Source organism: Spermophilus citellus, assembly GCF_964194105.1.
Source record: "Spermophilus citellus genome assembly, chromosome: 18".
Lineage (NCBI taxonomy): Eukaryota > Metazoa > Chordata > Mammalia > Rodentia > Sciuridae > Spermophilus > Spermophilus citellus.
The window spans coordinates 6138861-6151247 of NC_138200.1; the positions used below are offsets into that span (position 1 = coordinate 6138861).

The following is a 12387-nucleotide window of genomic DNA, read 5'->3' on the forward strand; positions in this document are numbered from 1 at the left end:
GTCTGACACCCACCCTGTCTTTCTTTTTCCCCAAGTCCCTTGACACAAGGCTCTTCTATGTAGCAGTTTTTTGAAGAAAGTTTGGGGCTACCACTTGTTGAACAAGGCAGGGTTGAAACACAAATACAAAATTATATCATTGCCCAGGTCCCCCCACAGGACCTCACCCTCGAGCTCCCCTTTATCTCCTCACAGAGTGGTCAAGCTGCCAGGCTTTTGGTCTGGGCTTTGCCACTTAGTAGCTCTGTGACTGTAGCAAGTTGTTGAACCCATTTGGGTCTAGGTTTCCTCATCTATAAAATGGGGGTAATGATAGTACATGAATCTAGGTAGAATTTGACAAAATGCCCCCAGAAAATGTGCTCCTTCCATGTGTTTATGATAACCTTCCCTTATCTCCTGCTATAGTTCCCCAAATCCATTCTTTTTAAAATAGATGGAGCCACAACTTTGTGTCAGATACTGGATCTATAGGAGTGATCAAACTAGACACAAATCCTTATCATTGTGGAACTGACATTTTAACAGAGAGGCCAAAAAAAATTAACCATAGACAAATAGGAAATAATATGTTAGGGTATAAGTGCTATAATAAAATAAAGGAGTATAAGAAATATGGGGCTAGGAAGGAGGGGGCCTGACTGGAGTGGAGGCAAGGCAGGGGGACTCTATGCTAAGCTGACCTGAGCACAGACATGACTGAGGGATGAGAGAGCCATGTAGACTGGCAGAGTTCTAGGCCCATTAAGACAGAAGTGCAAAGGTCCTAAGTTGAAATGTACTTGGCAGGTCCCAGGAACACCAGAGAGGCCAAGAAAGGGAGAGAGGAAGAAGATAAGTGCAGAGAGGGAACAGAGAGGTGAGATCACTCAGAGCCTTGTGGGTCACAGTGAGAACTCTGCTTTTGCTTTGGAGTGAGGAGTGATGGAAACGTCTCGTTTCCGAAAGGCGGAAACCTAGTCTTTTCCTTTCACTTCAGACCACTAGGTCCATGCAAGGAATCTCCTCATCAGAAGGAAGAAAGCAATCCAGATGAGCAGGGAGACCAGCTAAAGAAAGTATGTGCTATTCACGCAAAAGATCAAAGTATTTCCATATGTCCTTATGTTGTGGGGACAAAAGAGGCAAGGCACCGAAGGTAGCAGGAAAACAGTTTTATTTGGCTGCAGCCAGGTTCAGAGGGTACAGCCTTTGCTGTAATCAATCAATCCTCTGAACCCCGAATACAGGTAATTTCAGAGTTTTATACCCAGCATGTGAGGGGAGGGGCTCAGAAGTTCACAGTCTGCAGAAGTTCACACAAAAGCAGCTTTTTCCTTCACTGTTTTGGGCAAGTTAATACTTCAAGGACAGCACCTGTGAAGGGGAGAGCTTCTTCTCTTTCTTTCTTCCCCTGCCAGCTGTTACCGTGGAGCCCAATTGGTATCTTCTCTTATCTTAAAAAATGTAGACATCTCTGTGAAGCCCAGCTCAAGGCCAGAAGCCTCCTTAGCACATGTCTACAAACTACTATACTGGATACATTTGTGAGAAATTATTAAGGGGGTGCCCAGCACCTGGAGTGCTGGTATCTTCCTGGCCAGTGGCCAAGCAAAACAGGGCAACAGGAAAAGAGGAAATTTATCCATATTGAACTTTTTCTCAGAGACTCTTTGGCTGACAGTCCCAAAATCAGCCATGGTGAGAATTCCTGGAGAAGCGGAGAGAGGGGGTGCCACTTCACTTACACGGGAAGACTGTTTGTGGGGCAAACTGGAACGGAAAAAAAGCATCTATCTCTGCGTGTGTGCGCGCATGCGTGTGTGTGCGCACGTGTGTGTGTGTGTGTGTGTGTGTGTGTGTGTCCAAGTACAAAGTCCACACCCAAAAGGTGATGGTGGCAACCTCTGGTGAGTAGGTCTGGAGTGGGAAAGTTTCATTAACTTTCAAAATAAACATCTTTAGAATCACGTTCATTGAAAGACACTCCCTGAATCTCCAACCCCTCAAAGAATCCCGGACCCCAGGCCTAGAACCACCTAAACGGTGGGGAGCTCCAAGTCAGGTTCTCCTTCAGATTCTAAACCAAACAAAGGGTTGGGGCCCTGCCCTCCTCACAGAGATCCCGGAGTCCCACCTCCCCGCGCCGCGTCCTCGCTGCGGCCCCACCTCTCACCGCGGGGTTGCGCCTCTAACTCTGCGCCACGCGGTGCTTTCCCAGCACCGTCCCCTGTCAATCTCTGCACTGGCTCCGCCTCCCACTATGCGGCTGAGACCCACTTTGGGCCCGCCTTTCAGCGCCCGCCCGCCTCTGCAACCGCAGCTCCACCACTGCCGCGCTGGCAATTCCCGTGGCTTCCCTTTCTGGCTCCACCCATCCTCGGGGGCCTTTCTTTTGGCGGCCCTCGCTTGGAGCTGTCCCCAGAATTGCCTGACGCGCGAGACAAGATTTTCGTAATAGGTGTTCCCTTGAACCTTTTTCCGCCTCTAGAGACAATATCTTCCCGCTTGTTCTGGAATATTCTAGGGACGACTGCCGCTTTTCCTTTCCTCAACTCCAAGGCCGAGTTCCCGACACAGGCGCGTACCTTGGGTGCCCCAGGGCGGAAACCAGACTGACGCCGGGGGCCGAGCCTTGAGAGCGGCGCGTACTATAAAGCGGGACTCGCTGCGGCGCGCGCACGTTTTGCGGAGTGGGAGAAGCAGGTGAGATGGTGCTTTTCGCTCCGCGCGGCTCTGGGTCTGTGCTGCCGGGCTCTGGGACGCACGTGTCGCGAGGTGTCCTGGGCTGCGGCAAGAGTGGCCATGTCGCGTGGACGGGGTCTCGGTTTCTTTTGGGCCTCATCGAGGGCGCTGCGGGTTGAGCCTAGAGATCTAGTGCGGGGAGGGTGGAGGCGATTCCTTCCACCAGGTGGGTCCGGCGCGGGGCGGCGGGGCGGGCCTTCCTTTGTCTGCAGCGCGGATGGGCTGCGCCATTTCTGTGCCCACGTCGCGGGTCTCCGCCATCTTGTCGGTTTTGCGGGCAGCTGACGGGGGTGTGTGACTTGAGGGACGGAAGAGAAGAGGGTGTTGGGGTTTCTGTAAGGGCAGAGACGACATGCCGACTTATCAAGGAAGAAGAGGGTCTCCAGGTAGAGCAGAAAGGAGACGAGGCCTTTGCTCACCTTCAAGAATTCTGACGGGTGGTGTTAACTTGAATTCTGGGCTTGAGTCCTTAAGGTCTTCTGTAACTTAGTTTTCAAGACCCTGCCTTGGAGCCCCAGCCTGGAGTGGGCTACCTGATTTTAATCTTAATGTATTTGCAAATAAAGTTTGTAATTAACCCAAAATACCTCAACACTTGTTCCCTAAGGCTGACGTGCTGTGTGTTAATGAACCCCATTTCTTCATATGGTTATTTGCGATTTTCTTAGTGTTCAGTATTCCTAAGTCATCTTTTAAATGACTCGGCAGCAGATTTGTTCAAACCTGACACAGTCATTGCTTACGTTGCTTTGCTTTATTTTCTCCCAGAACATTTCCTTTTCTTGTGCCTCCTACTAAAGGATTTGTATCTTAGCAATGTTCATGGTTCAGGGTCATTAGTAGGTATAGCTAGTTCAGGAAAGATTGGGGCCCTCTTCGTGTTAATGAGTTTGGAGGTCCATCTCAGGACCACTACTGTGTGGAAGTATGACAGTGAGAAGTTGGGGGTCAGTTGAGTTTTGTGTTTTCCTGTCTTTGAAGGTAAGTGGCCTTGATTGCACAGGGGCCAGGGTTCCCATGATGTCTAGCACTGGGCTCTGATCATTCCTGAGGACACAGTGTTCTCCAGGACCTTTGACACCTGGGGGTCTGAGGAACCCTGGTTTTGATGGTCTGGACATATGAACTGTTTCTTCCACACCCTCATCAAGTCCTTCCTATGTTACAGGTCTATCTTCTAGCTGAGGGGTTACCCACCATCATCCCGTCTTGGTAAGAAGCCTTGCTCCAATGCCCTGATCCATCCAGGTCTAAAATACAAGATGTCTTACACATGTGCCAGCAGTCTTACTCAGTATTACATATTAAAACCATTTTATAGCCATGGGAACCCAGTCAGCTACTCATACATCCAGACCCTAGTTCTGTTGTTCCTTGGCTTATAGAGGTCAGATCAGTCCCTCTCCTAAGCTTCAGTTGCTGTATTCATAAGGTGGGTGCATCTTCAGGAGCAGATGGTCTGAATCCTTTGCACAGTTGGGTGGTGCTGGTGGCATTTCCTGCTTTCCAAAGGCAAAGGGTTGAATAAGATGGGGAAGAAGCAAAGTATTTGGGTTTTAGGGAGAAGGAGTAATCAAAAAATTTTCAGACTGAACAGAGGAAATGAAACATTGACTCAGCATTATTATTGCCTCTCATGTTGCAGGTTTTGTGGACTGAGTACAGTGTACCTTTAAGCAAAACAGTAGCTTACAGTCAAACATTTGGATATAATTTGATAATTGAAGGAACCCTAAATTTACATAATAGCCATTGTAAAAATATCAGGATTTATCTTGAGAATGTTTTGTGTTTAAAAGAGCTACATCATAAGATAGGTATATATTTGTTATTGGAAAAGAAACAAGTGTTCTCAGTTCCAGGATTTTCTGTTGCTCTTGGGGTGTCGAGAGTAGGGAGGACAATGGCTGCAATGAAATAGACCTGAAAGTGTATCTCGGAGACTTAAGACCTTTGATAATCCAGGTTGTCCCCTGCAGAGCACTGAACAGGTGTGGATGTGGGGAAGTCCTGGAGAAAGGGAGTCAGCATGGTGCTATTTGGGCAGGGATGTCAGGTGAGCAGAGGAAAGAAACACCTTGAGAAACATGAACTCTGAGCTCTACCAGAGTCCCAGTGGAAGGTTGAGGCCCTGTTCTGGTTTTCACAGAAAAGTCCTGGTGAGGTCACTTTCCAAGTTAGAGTAACTGGTGGTGCCAGGTAAGCTGCAAGACTTGGTTAGGGAAAAAGCAGACCTGGGCTTCGGATCTGCCACTTGCCCGTAGGCTGCCCTTAAGCACCTCCAGTCCAACCTTCCATGTGGAGGAGTGGCCTCAGGGTGGCTTAGGTTACTTGACTGCAGATCATCTGAATAAGGGGGTAACACCAGGACCCCTGTGATGTCTAGCACTGGGCTCTGACCATTCTTTGAGGATAAGGTGCCCCCCAGGACCTTTGACACCTGGGGGTCTGAGGGGTCCTGGCTCCTGGTAGGGGATGGATTGGGATAGCAATGATTTACCTGTACCTCACGGACCTTTTTTCCCTCCCCTTCTCCTTTCTGTCTACAGGTGGCTTCTCCAGGTGTCCTGCTGCCCAGCTTTCCCTCCTGGTAAGGGCGGAGGAGCTGCCTATTGGTAGGTAGGGAGCACAGCTCAGCGTCCTATACTTTGAAGCAGTGGCTTCCTTAATCTCCATAGTAACCCTGTGCTGGGAGGGCTGTGCTGGGCCTGGGTTGCTATCCTATCAGGGTTGAGCTTGGGGACCCCATGATATTCAGCACTGGGCTCTGACTGCCCCTGAAGATATAGTGCCACCCAGGACCTTAGACACCTGGGGATCTGAGGGCCCCCACTCCAGGGAGGTGCTGGGTGGGGTGTGGCCCTTTCTACTTCACACAGCTTTTGCAGCAGTGCCCTTCCTGACCCTCTTGCTCTTCCCTGCCTTGGGGCAGCTGTGGCCATGGCTGAGAGAGTGCTGGCACCCACCCAGATGGGCCGGGGAGACCGCTACTATACATATACTGAGCTCCTGGCCATTTCTCGGCGCTTCAAGCAGAACCCCAACGAGCTTATGATCACCTGGATCCTGCGGGTGTATGACCAGGGGGGCCCAGCTCTGTCCTTGAATTCTGGGGAGCTGGCACTGCTGGGTGACCTAACCCATGATGCCATCTTCAACTACCACTGCAAGACGCTGCGGGGTGGCTGTAAGACACTGCTCACCTGGCTACTACAGGCCTGGCGCCAGCGCTGGGAATCCTTCCTGCACTTTGAGGCCACTGAACTGCCTTTCCGTCCCTGGACCACTATGGAGGAGGGCATCCAGCTGGTGCGTGAGCTGGGCATGCTCGACTGGATCTACCGCGAGCTGCCTTCGCCACTCTCACCTCCTGAGCCCGAGTATGCAGCGCCAGAGGACGTGCCTTTCACTCAGGGCCTGCAGAGACGCCTGCTTACAGCTGCGCCCTCAGAACTGCGGCTCTCACTGGTCAGCCTGCTGGTCAAGGGCATGACCGTGCTGGAGGCCGTGATGGAGATCCAGACAATTGCTGATGTGGGTTTGCTGTGGCGCCAGAGCCAGCCAGGCCGTGCCAAGCTCATGCTGGGGCCTAACCCCACACGCAAGGACCTCACAGGCTGGCTACTCAGCCATGGGGTGCCCAGGGAGAGAGTGGATAAGCAGCCCACCAAGGTCCTCCTGGAGCTGTACATCAAAGAGGCCAAGCGCAGCCGCAGCCAGCCAGTCTATGGGCTAGGAGAGGAGCAGCCGCCTCCACCTCCCTACTCTGACCAGGCCTGTGGGGAGGAGCCGCCCATACGCCATGACTAGCCCCTTCCAGTGGGTGGGGTGGGAGGCCAAACTCCAGAAGAGCTGCTTTCAGCCCAGAGTTCAGGGAGGACCTTTGCCTACACCTTTCCCATGTATCTCAAGCAGTTGTAGGTCATGTTCAGAGACCCTAAAAAAGAAAGGGGTGTCTTGTCCCTGGCTACTCCAGTTGCAGAGATGTTAAGGGAGTAGCTACAAAAACAGCCACTTGCCCAACTGGGCCTTGGAGTGGGTTGTGCCAATTTGTTCATCTTGGCCTGGCTGCAGGGTGATTGGGCACAGTAGTGACTCACCCTCTGCCATTTGAGACCAAAAGCACTAGGGGCCAATTGAATACCCCATAGCCTATAACACCTGGCATCTTTTTACTTTTTTTTAGGTTTTAGAGGCAATATTTTTACTTAATATGTTAAGCATGTGTGACATTTTGGTTTTAGTGAAGGTCATTGCCTTTTCTAACTATTGTAATGCTTCCATTTTAAGGTGTGCTTTGCTGAGTGCCTCCCAGGGAGGGGCAGCCATCCCTCCAGATGGGTCTGGTTTCTCAAATTTGTACATCTGGCCTTGGGCCAGTGTCTGAGGTAGGTTTAGGGGGATCTGAACCAGGATCACAGGTCTGGGGACAACTGGTGGTGCTGTTTTCATAGGTACCCAATAAATGGTACATATATCACCCTTTGTGAGCTGTGGTATTTGCTGTCCTGACATGGGCTGGGTCTGAGGTAGGGGAGATACATATGGGCTTGTCCACCTTCAGGGCCATCTCCATTGCAGTGATCTGATGGAAGTGTGAGCTTGATGTGACCAGGTGGGAACTGATCCTAGCAATAGGATGGTCCCCCACCCCATGGGGTCTGTGAACCTGCTACAAGCATGAAAAGCCTCCCAGGGCCAGAAAGTACAAATGAGTCACAGCTGTTGCCTTCATTATTGGAGGCCCTGTGGTAATGACAAGCAGATGGGCAGGGCATTGGCTGACCAGGGTGCTCCAGTGTGGTGGTGGTGTAACCACTGGTTCTCAACTGGTGGGAGAGGGGAGCTTCCCTCCTGGAGTCAAAGATGGCTTCCCACCTCCATTAGCATCAGAGAATACACTTTAGGAACATTGACCAACCTGTCACATGTGGCTGGGGCCTGGCCTTGCTGGTTTGGGAGCTAACTTTAGCTGAGTGGTCCTTGCCTACCTTGCTGGCCACCCCCATCCTGGAGTGATCATCCTTGCCCTACAGGGGCTGCTGCCTGAGGTGTGTGGACCAAGGGGGCCGTGCTGGTGTGGAGATGGACAGACACCTGCATGTTTGTCTTTGTGGGGGTACAGAAGCAGCCATGCAGCATGCATGTGTGTGCCGCCTGCGCACTGGCTTCCAGGACAGGGATCCCACCCAGCCCTTTTCCACGCACACAGACACGGTGACAAGCCAGAGCAGCGGGAGAACACATGTTGGGATCCAGTCAGCTGAGGGGAGGGGCTGCCCCAAGTTCCCAGCTCACACGGCCCCCCCTAAGGCCCGCAAGCAGCCAGGTCTCCAGGCCAACAAGCCGAGCCCCAGGCTGAGCACAGCCAGCAGGGCCACAGCTCCGGCCAGCAGGGGCACTGTGGTGGCTGCGGGAAGAACTTGGGGGTTGTGAATCTCAGGTCTGGGGGACCCCCAACTACTACCCCAGTGTAGAGAGCGGTCACCTGGGGGAGTGGTAGTCTCATAGCCATGACAGGGGGCCCCATGCACTGGCGGTCTGGCTGAAGCAGTCAGCTGGTGGAAGTGCCCTAGTGGACAGGGGGCTGGGCACCCAGGGAGGCTCAGGGACAAGGGTAGTCTGGCAGAGTCGTTGCGGTAGAAGAGGGAGATGGTGATGTTCCTGGAGGGAAAGAGGAGAGGGTGACACCTACCACTGACCCTGGCTGAAGGAAGAGCTCAGATCAGGGGAGAGCTGCTGAATGGAGAAATGCTCCTGACTCAAATCTGTCAATCTCATCCAACTGTCCCTTCCAGGAAGGTTCCTTGGCAGTGCCCTCTGCCTGTCCATCACCCCTCCAGCCCATTCCCCTGTCCAGTTCCTCACCCTCCATCTTCTTCTGGGTCCCTGAGACGTTTCCGGAACTCAAAACCAAGGCAGGCAGCATAGGGTGGGGTGTGCCCATCATAGAGGCCTAGAGCCCCTAGGAGGGCCAGCAGGGTGCTGTCGTGCTGCAGGGAGATCCAAGTTCTGAGACAGGGTTCCCCCCTGGATGGCTCTTTCCCAAACTCTAGTCTTGGGCATCTAGCTGCCTCCCAGATATTCCCCAGCCACTTAGAACCAGTCCACCAAGCCTGCTCCTGCCTCCTCACGGGGGGGGGGGGGGGGGGGGAGGACAGGTAGCCACTAAATATGATCAAGTAACCGCAATATATGGTTGGACACTGGTGAAAGAGCCTGTCCTTCCACAGTGTACCTCTAGCGATAGAGTCTGAGAGTAGGATTCGGGGATGGGGGGTATCCAAGGCAGTGGGCTGAGATTGCATTAGGACCACCAGCTCTTCCTCACCCAAACTGATGTGACCTTCATCCCTGTGCCCATGAGGCACTGCCTTCCCTTCCCAAGAACTCACAGCTGAGTACATGACCATCTTGAGGGGCAGTCCCAGGCGCTGAACCCGGGAGAAGTTGGAAAGGATGGCATCCAGCAAAATCCCTGAAAGGGCAGGAACAGTGCTTAGAACCCACCCCGAGAGGAAGGAACCTCAACCCCCCACCTTCCCAACCTCCCAGCCCCACACCTCACCCCCTGTCAGCTGGGCCTTCTCTGCTGCCCGGGGTGGGCCCACATGGGCCCCAATATCCAAAGCAGAGATCTGAGCCAGAGTTCTCAGGACATCAGGGGAGGCCCAGGAAGGTAGGGGAAGTCCGTGAGCTCGCTGGAGAGACAGGGAGGGAAGACAGAGGGCACATCCAGAGCTGCCCCTAGTGCTCCTGGGCCCTCTGGTGCCCTACCCCATTAACTGCTGGTTCCTTCCTGCCCTTGTGGGCTGGGGGAGGGGGGAGTCATAGTGTGGGCAATAGTGATTTTTTTTTCTGGTACTGGGAATTGAACCTTGGGGTGCTCTGCCTCTGAGCTACATCCTCAGCCCCCCCCCCTTTTTTTATTTCGAGACAGTCTCACTAAATTGCCACGCTGGCCTGAACTGACAACCCTCCTGCCTCAGCCTCCTAAGTCTGAGGTTACAGGCATGGGCCACCGCCCAGCAGCAGTTGCCTCATTCTACAGTTCAGCAGCTCTTATCTGACACCTTTAGGCAGAGGCGTTTTGGGATCTAGACATTACGGAGGGCATGGGCGGTCCTTGCAACCCCACACGTGCTTCCCTCTGTGCATGGCACCGCGTCAGGTCCGCTCCTGCTGCCCAAGTTTTGGTTTATGGAGCCTTTCTGATTACAGGATAGCAGAGAAAGTATTGCCAAAACAGCCTCCACCTCTGTGTGGCCCAGTGTGCCAGCTGCTCCCATAAGCCTGTTTCATGGATTAGTCACTTTAATCTTTGTGGCAACCACAGAGGAGATGGGCTGCCATTCCTGGTATGCAGATGGGGAAACCCAGTAGCATGGGGCAAAGTTGAACCCCTTGGTCCGGAGGGACAGGGCAGGGGGCTTACCTGGCATATGAGTGTGTCCAGAACCTTCCATGCCCTATGCAGTGGCTCCCCAACCAGCGTCAGCCCCGTGAAGTTGCTCAGGCGAGTCAGAAAGTCCTGGGTGCACAGGCTGGGTGAGCCTAGAACCTGGCACCCTGCCCCGCCAGCCCATCACCCTGCTCACCGTCCAGCCCTCCAGGGCCTCCTGGTACTCGGCGGCCTCTGTGGACTCCCGCAGCAGCTCATGGTATCGAGGACAGCTGCGCATGGGGAATCTCAGCAGCTGAAGAAAACTGAGGCTCAGGACAACAGTGGGCCCGGGTTCTCAGGCCCTGTCTCCCTCCCAGTCTCTCCCCAATCCAGCTGAGTCTCATGGGAGGGGTAGCTTGCCCATGGACAGCTTAGCCCAGAGACAGGTTCACTGCTTTGAGCCATATGAGGCTTCTGGAAGCTGACCAACCCTCAGGCCTTGAGCCACCTCCGTCCCTCTCCATCTCAATATCTCTATCTTTATTCTCTCCCACCCCCATTCAGCCCCAGACCTTGTCCTCAGCAACAGGCACGGTGTGCACAGGAATTGGCCTCCAGTCCGCCTCAGGGCTCCCCGGGGCTGCCTCTGGGAACAGCCCAGCCAGGTTGGCCTGAGCGCTCTCCAGGGTCCGGTCGAAGTCTGTGCTCCGGATGTACACCTGGGGCGGGGAGGGGGGGTGCAACAGGAAGGGGCACAGGGTCCGATGTGGTGGCAAATCAATGGCTTTAGATTCAGTTTGGTGTTGCTTGAAGGTCATGAAAACAGATTAAAGATTAGACATTTAAGGTGGGTTCAAATGTCTGGCCTTTAAATGTGTCAGAGGTCAATGTTGGGAGCCCTCAGGTTGGAGGGCAGGTGTTGGGTAGATGAGGGTTGAAGGAGTCAGCTGGGTAGATGACAGTCAAGATCATCAGAGTCAGGGGAATGGAGGCAAGAGGTCAAACTGAGGATGGGAGGCGGGGATGTTGCCAGTTGAGTATATTGTCCTCAGAGGGATCAGGGTCAGAAGTCAGGAGGCCTGATCCTAAATATCAGAAAAGGAAGGTTAGAATGGATGAAGGACTGAAGGCTAGAGATCAAATGCTGGAGGTCAGGAGGACAAGTTGAAAAGAATTGAGTTTAGGAGTCAGAGGTCTAGTTGGAGTCCGCGGGAGTGAAGACAAAGGTGGAGGCCAGAAAGTAAGGTCAGAGGTCAGGGGGTCAGAATGAGGTGAGATTAGAAGTCAATGTGGGTTTATTGGTGACTCTGAGGTCCATAGAAGGTAGGTCAAATTGATAGAGGGCAAAGGCCAGAGGTGGCGCCCAAAGGGAGCACTGGAGTCAAACGTGGGAGGTCAGGGAGCCAGGTAGAGGTAAACGTGCCAGTACCTCCTCCCGCCGGTACTGGGGACTCAGAAAGGACTTGTAGCGCCTCCGCAGGAAGTGGCCCAGCTCCAGCTGCTGGCGGACTCCCTCCTGGGGACAGAGCAAGGCCTCAGCCCACCCTCCTCACCCAGTCACGCACCTCGCCCCCACGCCCACTTCTCACCCTGGTCAGCTGGCCCAGGCCTCGAGGCCAGAGGGCAGAAACGGCTTCCTTGTGTGGGTCTGTGGGGTAGGAGGCCAGCGGAGCCCGGTCGCCATGGCGGAACACCTGGGGACAAATGGGGTCAGGGCTGGCCTGGGACAGAGGAGGGGCCAGGTGGGTGGGGGCAGCTCACCAGAGCCACGAACGCCAGGGGTCCTTCTGGCAGGGCCTGGTGCGGCAGCTGCAGCAGCAGCAGCAGGAGGGGCAGTCCAGCAGCGTGGCCCTGCAACCCCAGCCCGGCCATCTCCACGCAGCCCAGACGCTGAGCTCAGCCGCCGACTGCGCCGGGGCCTCGCCTGCTCATTACCCTGTGCCGCAGCCCCCGGAGCAGGCCCCGGCGCAGGCCCCGGCACGCCCCCGCAGCAGCTCCCGGGGCCTCGCCAGCCACGCTGGATTAACCCGTGTACTCTCCACCGTTACCACCACCCCATCCCACAGATAGGAAACCAAGGCTCCGGCAGAGTCATTGCCTGAGGGAGTCCCCCTCTCCTCTCCTCCCTCTCCTTCCCCTACTCTGAATCTGTTCTTCCCTTCCTTGCTCCTAAATGTTGGGACTCTTCGAGGCCCTCCTGGGCTTCTTGGAGATTAACTTCTTCCACCTGCAGCTGATCAAAACCAACAGGGCCCAGTAGTTGGACCCACAAGTCCAAT

The 12387-nt window shown here is 54.1% G+C and overlaps 2 protein-coding genes across 9 annotated transcripts; one reads left to right on the forward strand and one right to left on the reverse strand.

Moving 5' to 3' along the window:
• The first annotated feature begins 2609 nt into the window (after positions 1–2609).
• Positions 2610–7204, forward strand: LOC308638386 (Friend virus susceptibility protein 1-like). Of its 8 annotated transcripts, none has more exons than XM_081275808.1 (4): positions 2610–2685; positions 3893–3936; positions 5274–5343; positions 5657–7204. In XM_081275808.1, the coding sequence occupies exon 4, from the start codon at positions 5665–5667 to the stop codon at positions 6532–6534; it is 870 nt and encodes a 289-aa protein (XP_081131934.1). In that variant the 5' UTR covers positions 2610–2685; positions 3893–3936; positions 5274–5343; positions 5657–5664; the 3' UTR covers positions 6535–7204. The 8 variants fall into 8 exon arrangements, with proteins under 8 accessions (XP_081131934.1, XP_081131932.1, XP_081131929.1 ...); XM_081275806.1 differs by having other exon boundaries at positions 5274–5339; XM_081275803.1 differs by having other exon boundaries at positions 2612–2685; positions 5274–5314.
• An 814-nt stretch (positions 7205–8018) lies between these two features.
• Positions 8019–11980, reverse strand: ACP4 (acid phosphatase 4; the record flags this gene model as incomplete). Its single annotated transcript, XM_081275800.1, has 11 exons — positions 8019–8134; positions 8213–8388; positions 8593–8717; positions 9120–9202; positions 9293–9425; positions 10160–10255; positions 10323–10421; positions 10681–10827; positions 11538–11624; positions 11698–11802; positions 11870–11980. 11 exons carry the CDS (start codon positions 11978–11980, stop codon positions 8019–8021), a joined length of 1278 nt encoding a protein of 425 aa, XP_081131926.1.
• Positions 11981–12387: the final 407 nt, after the last annotated feature.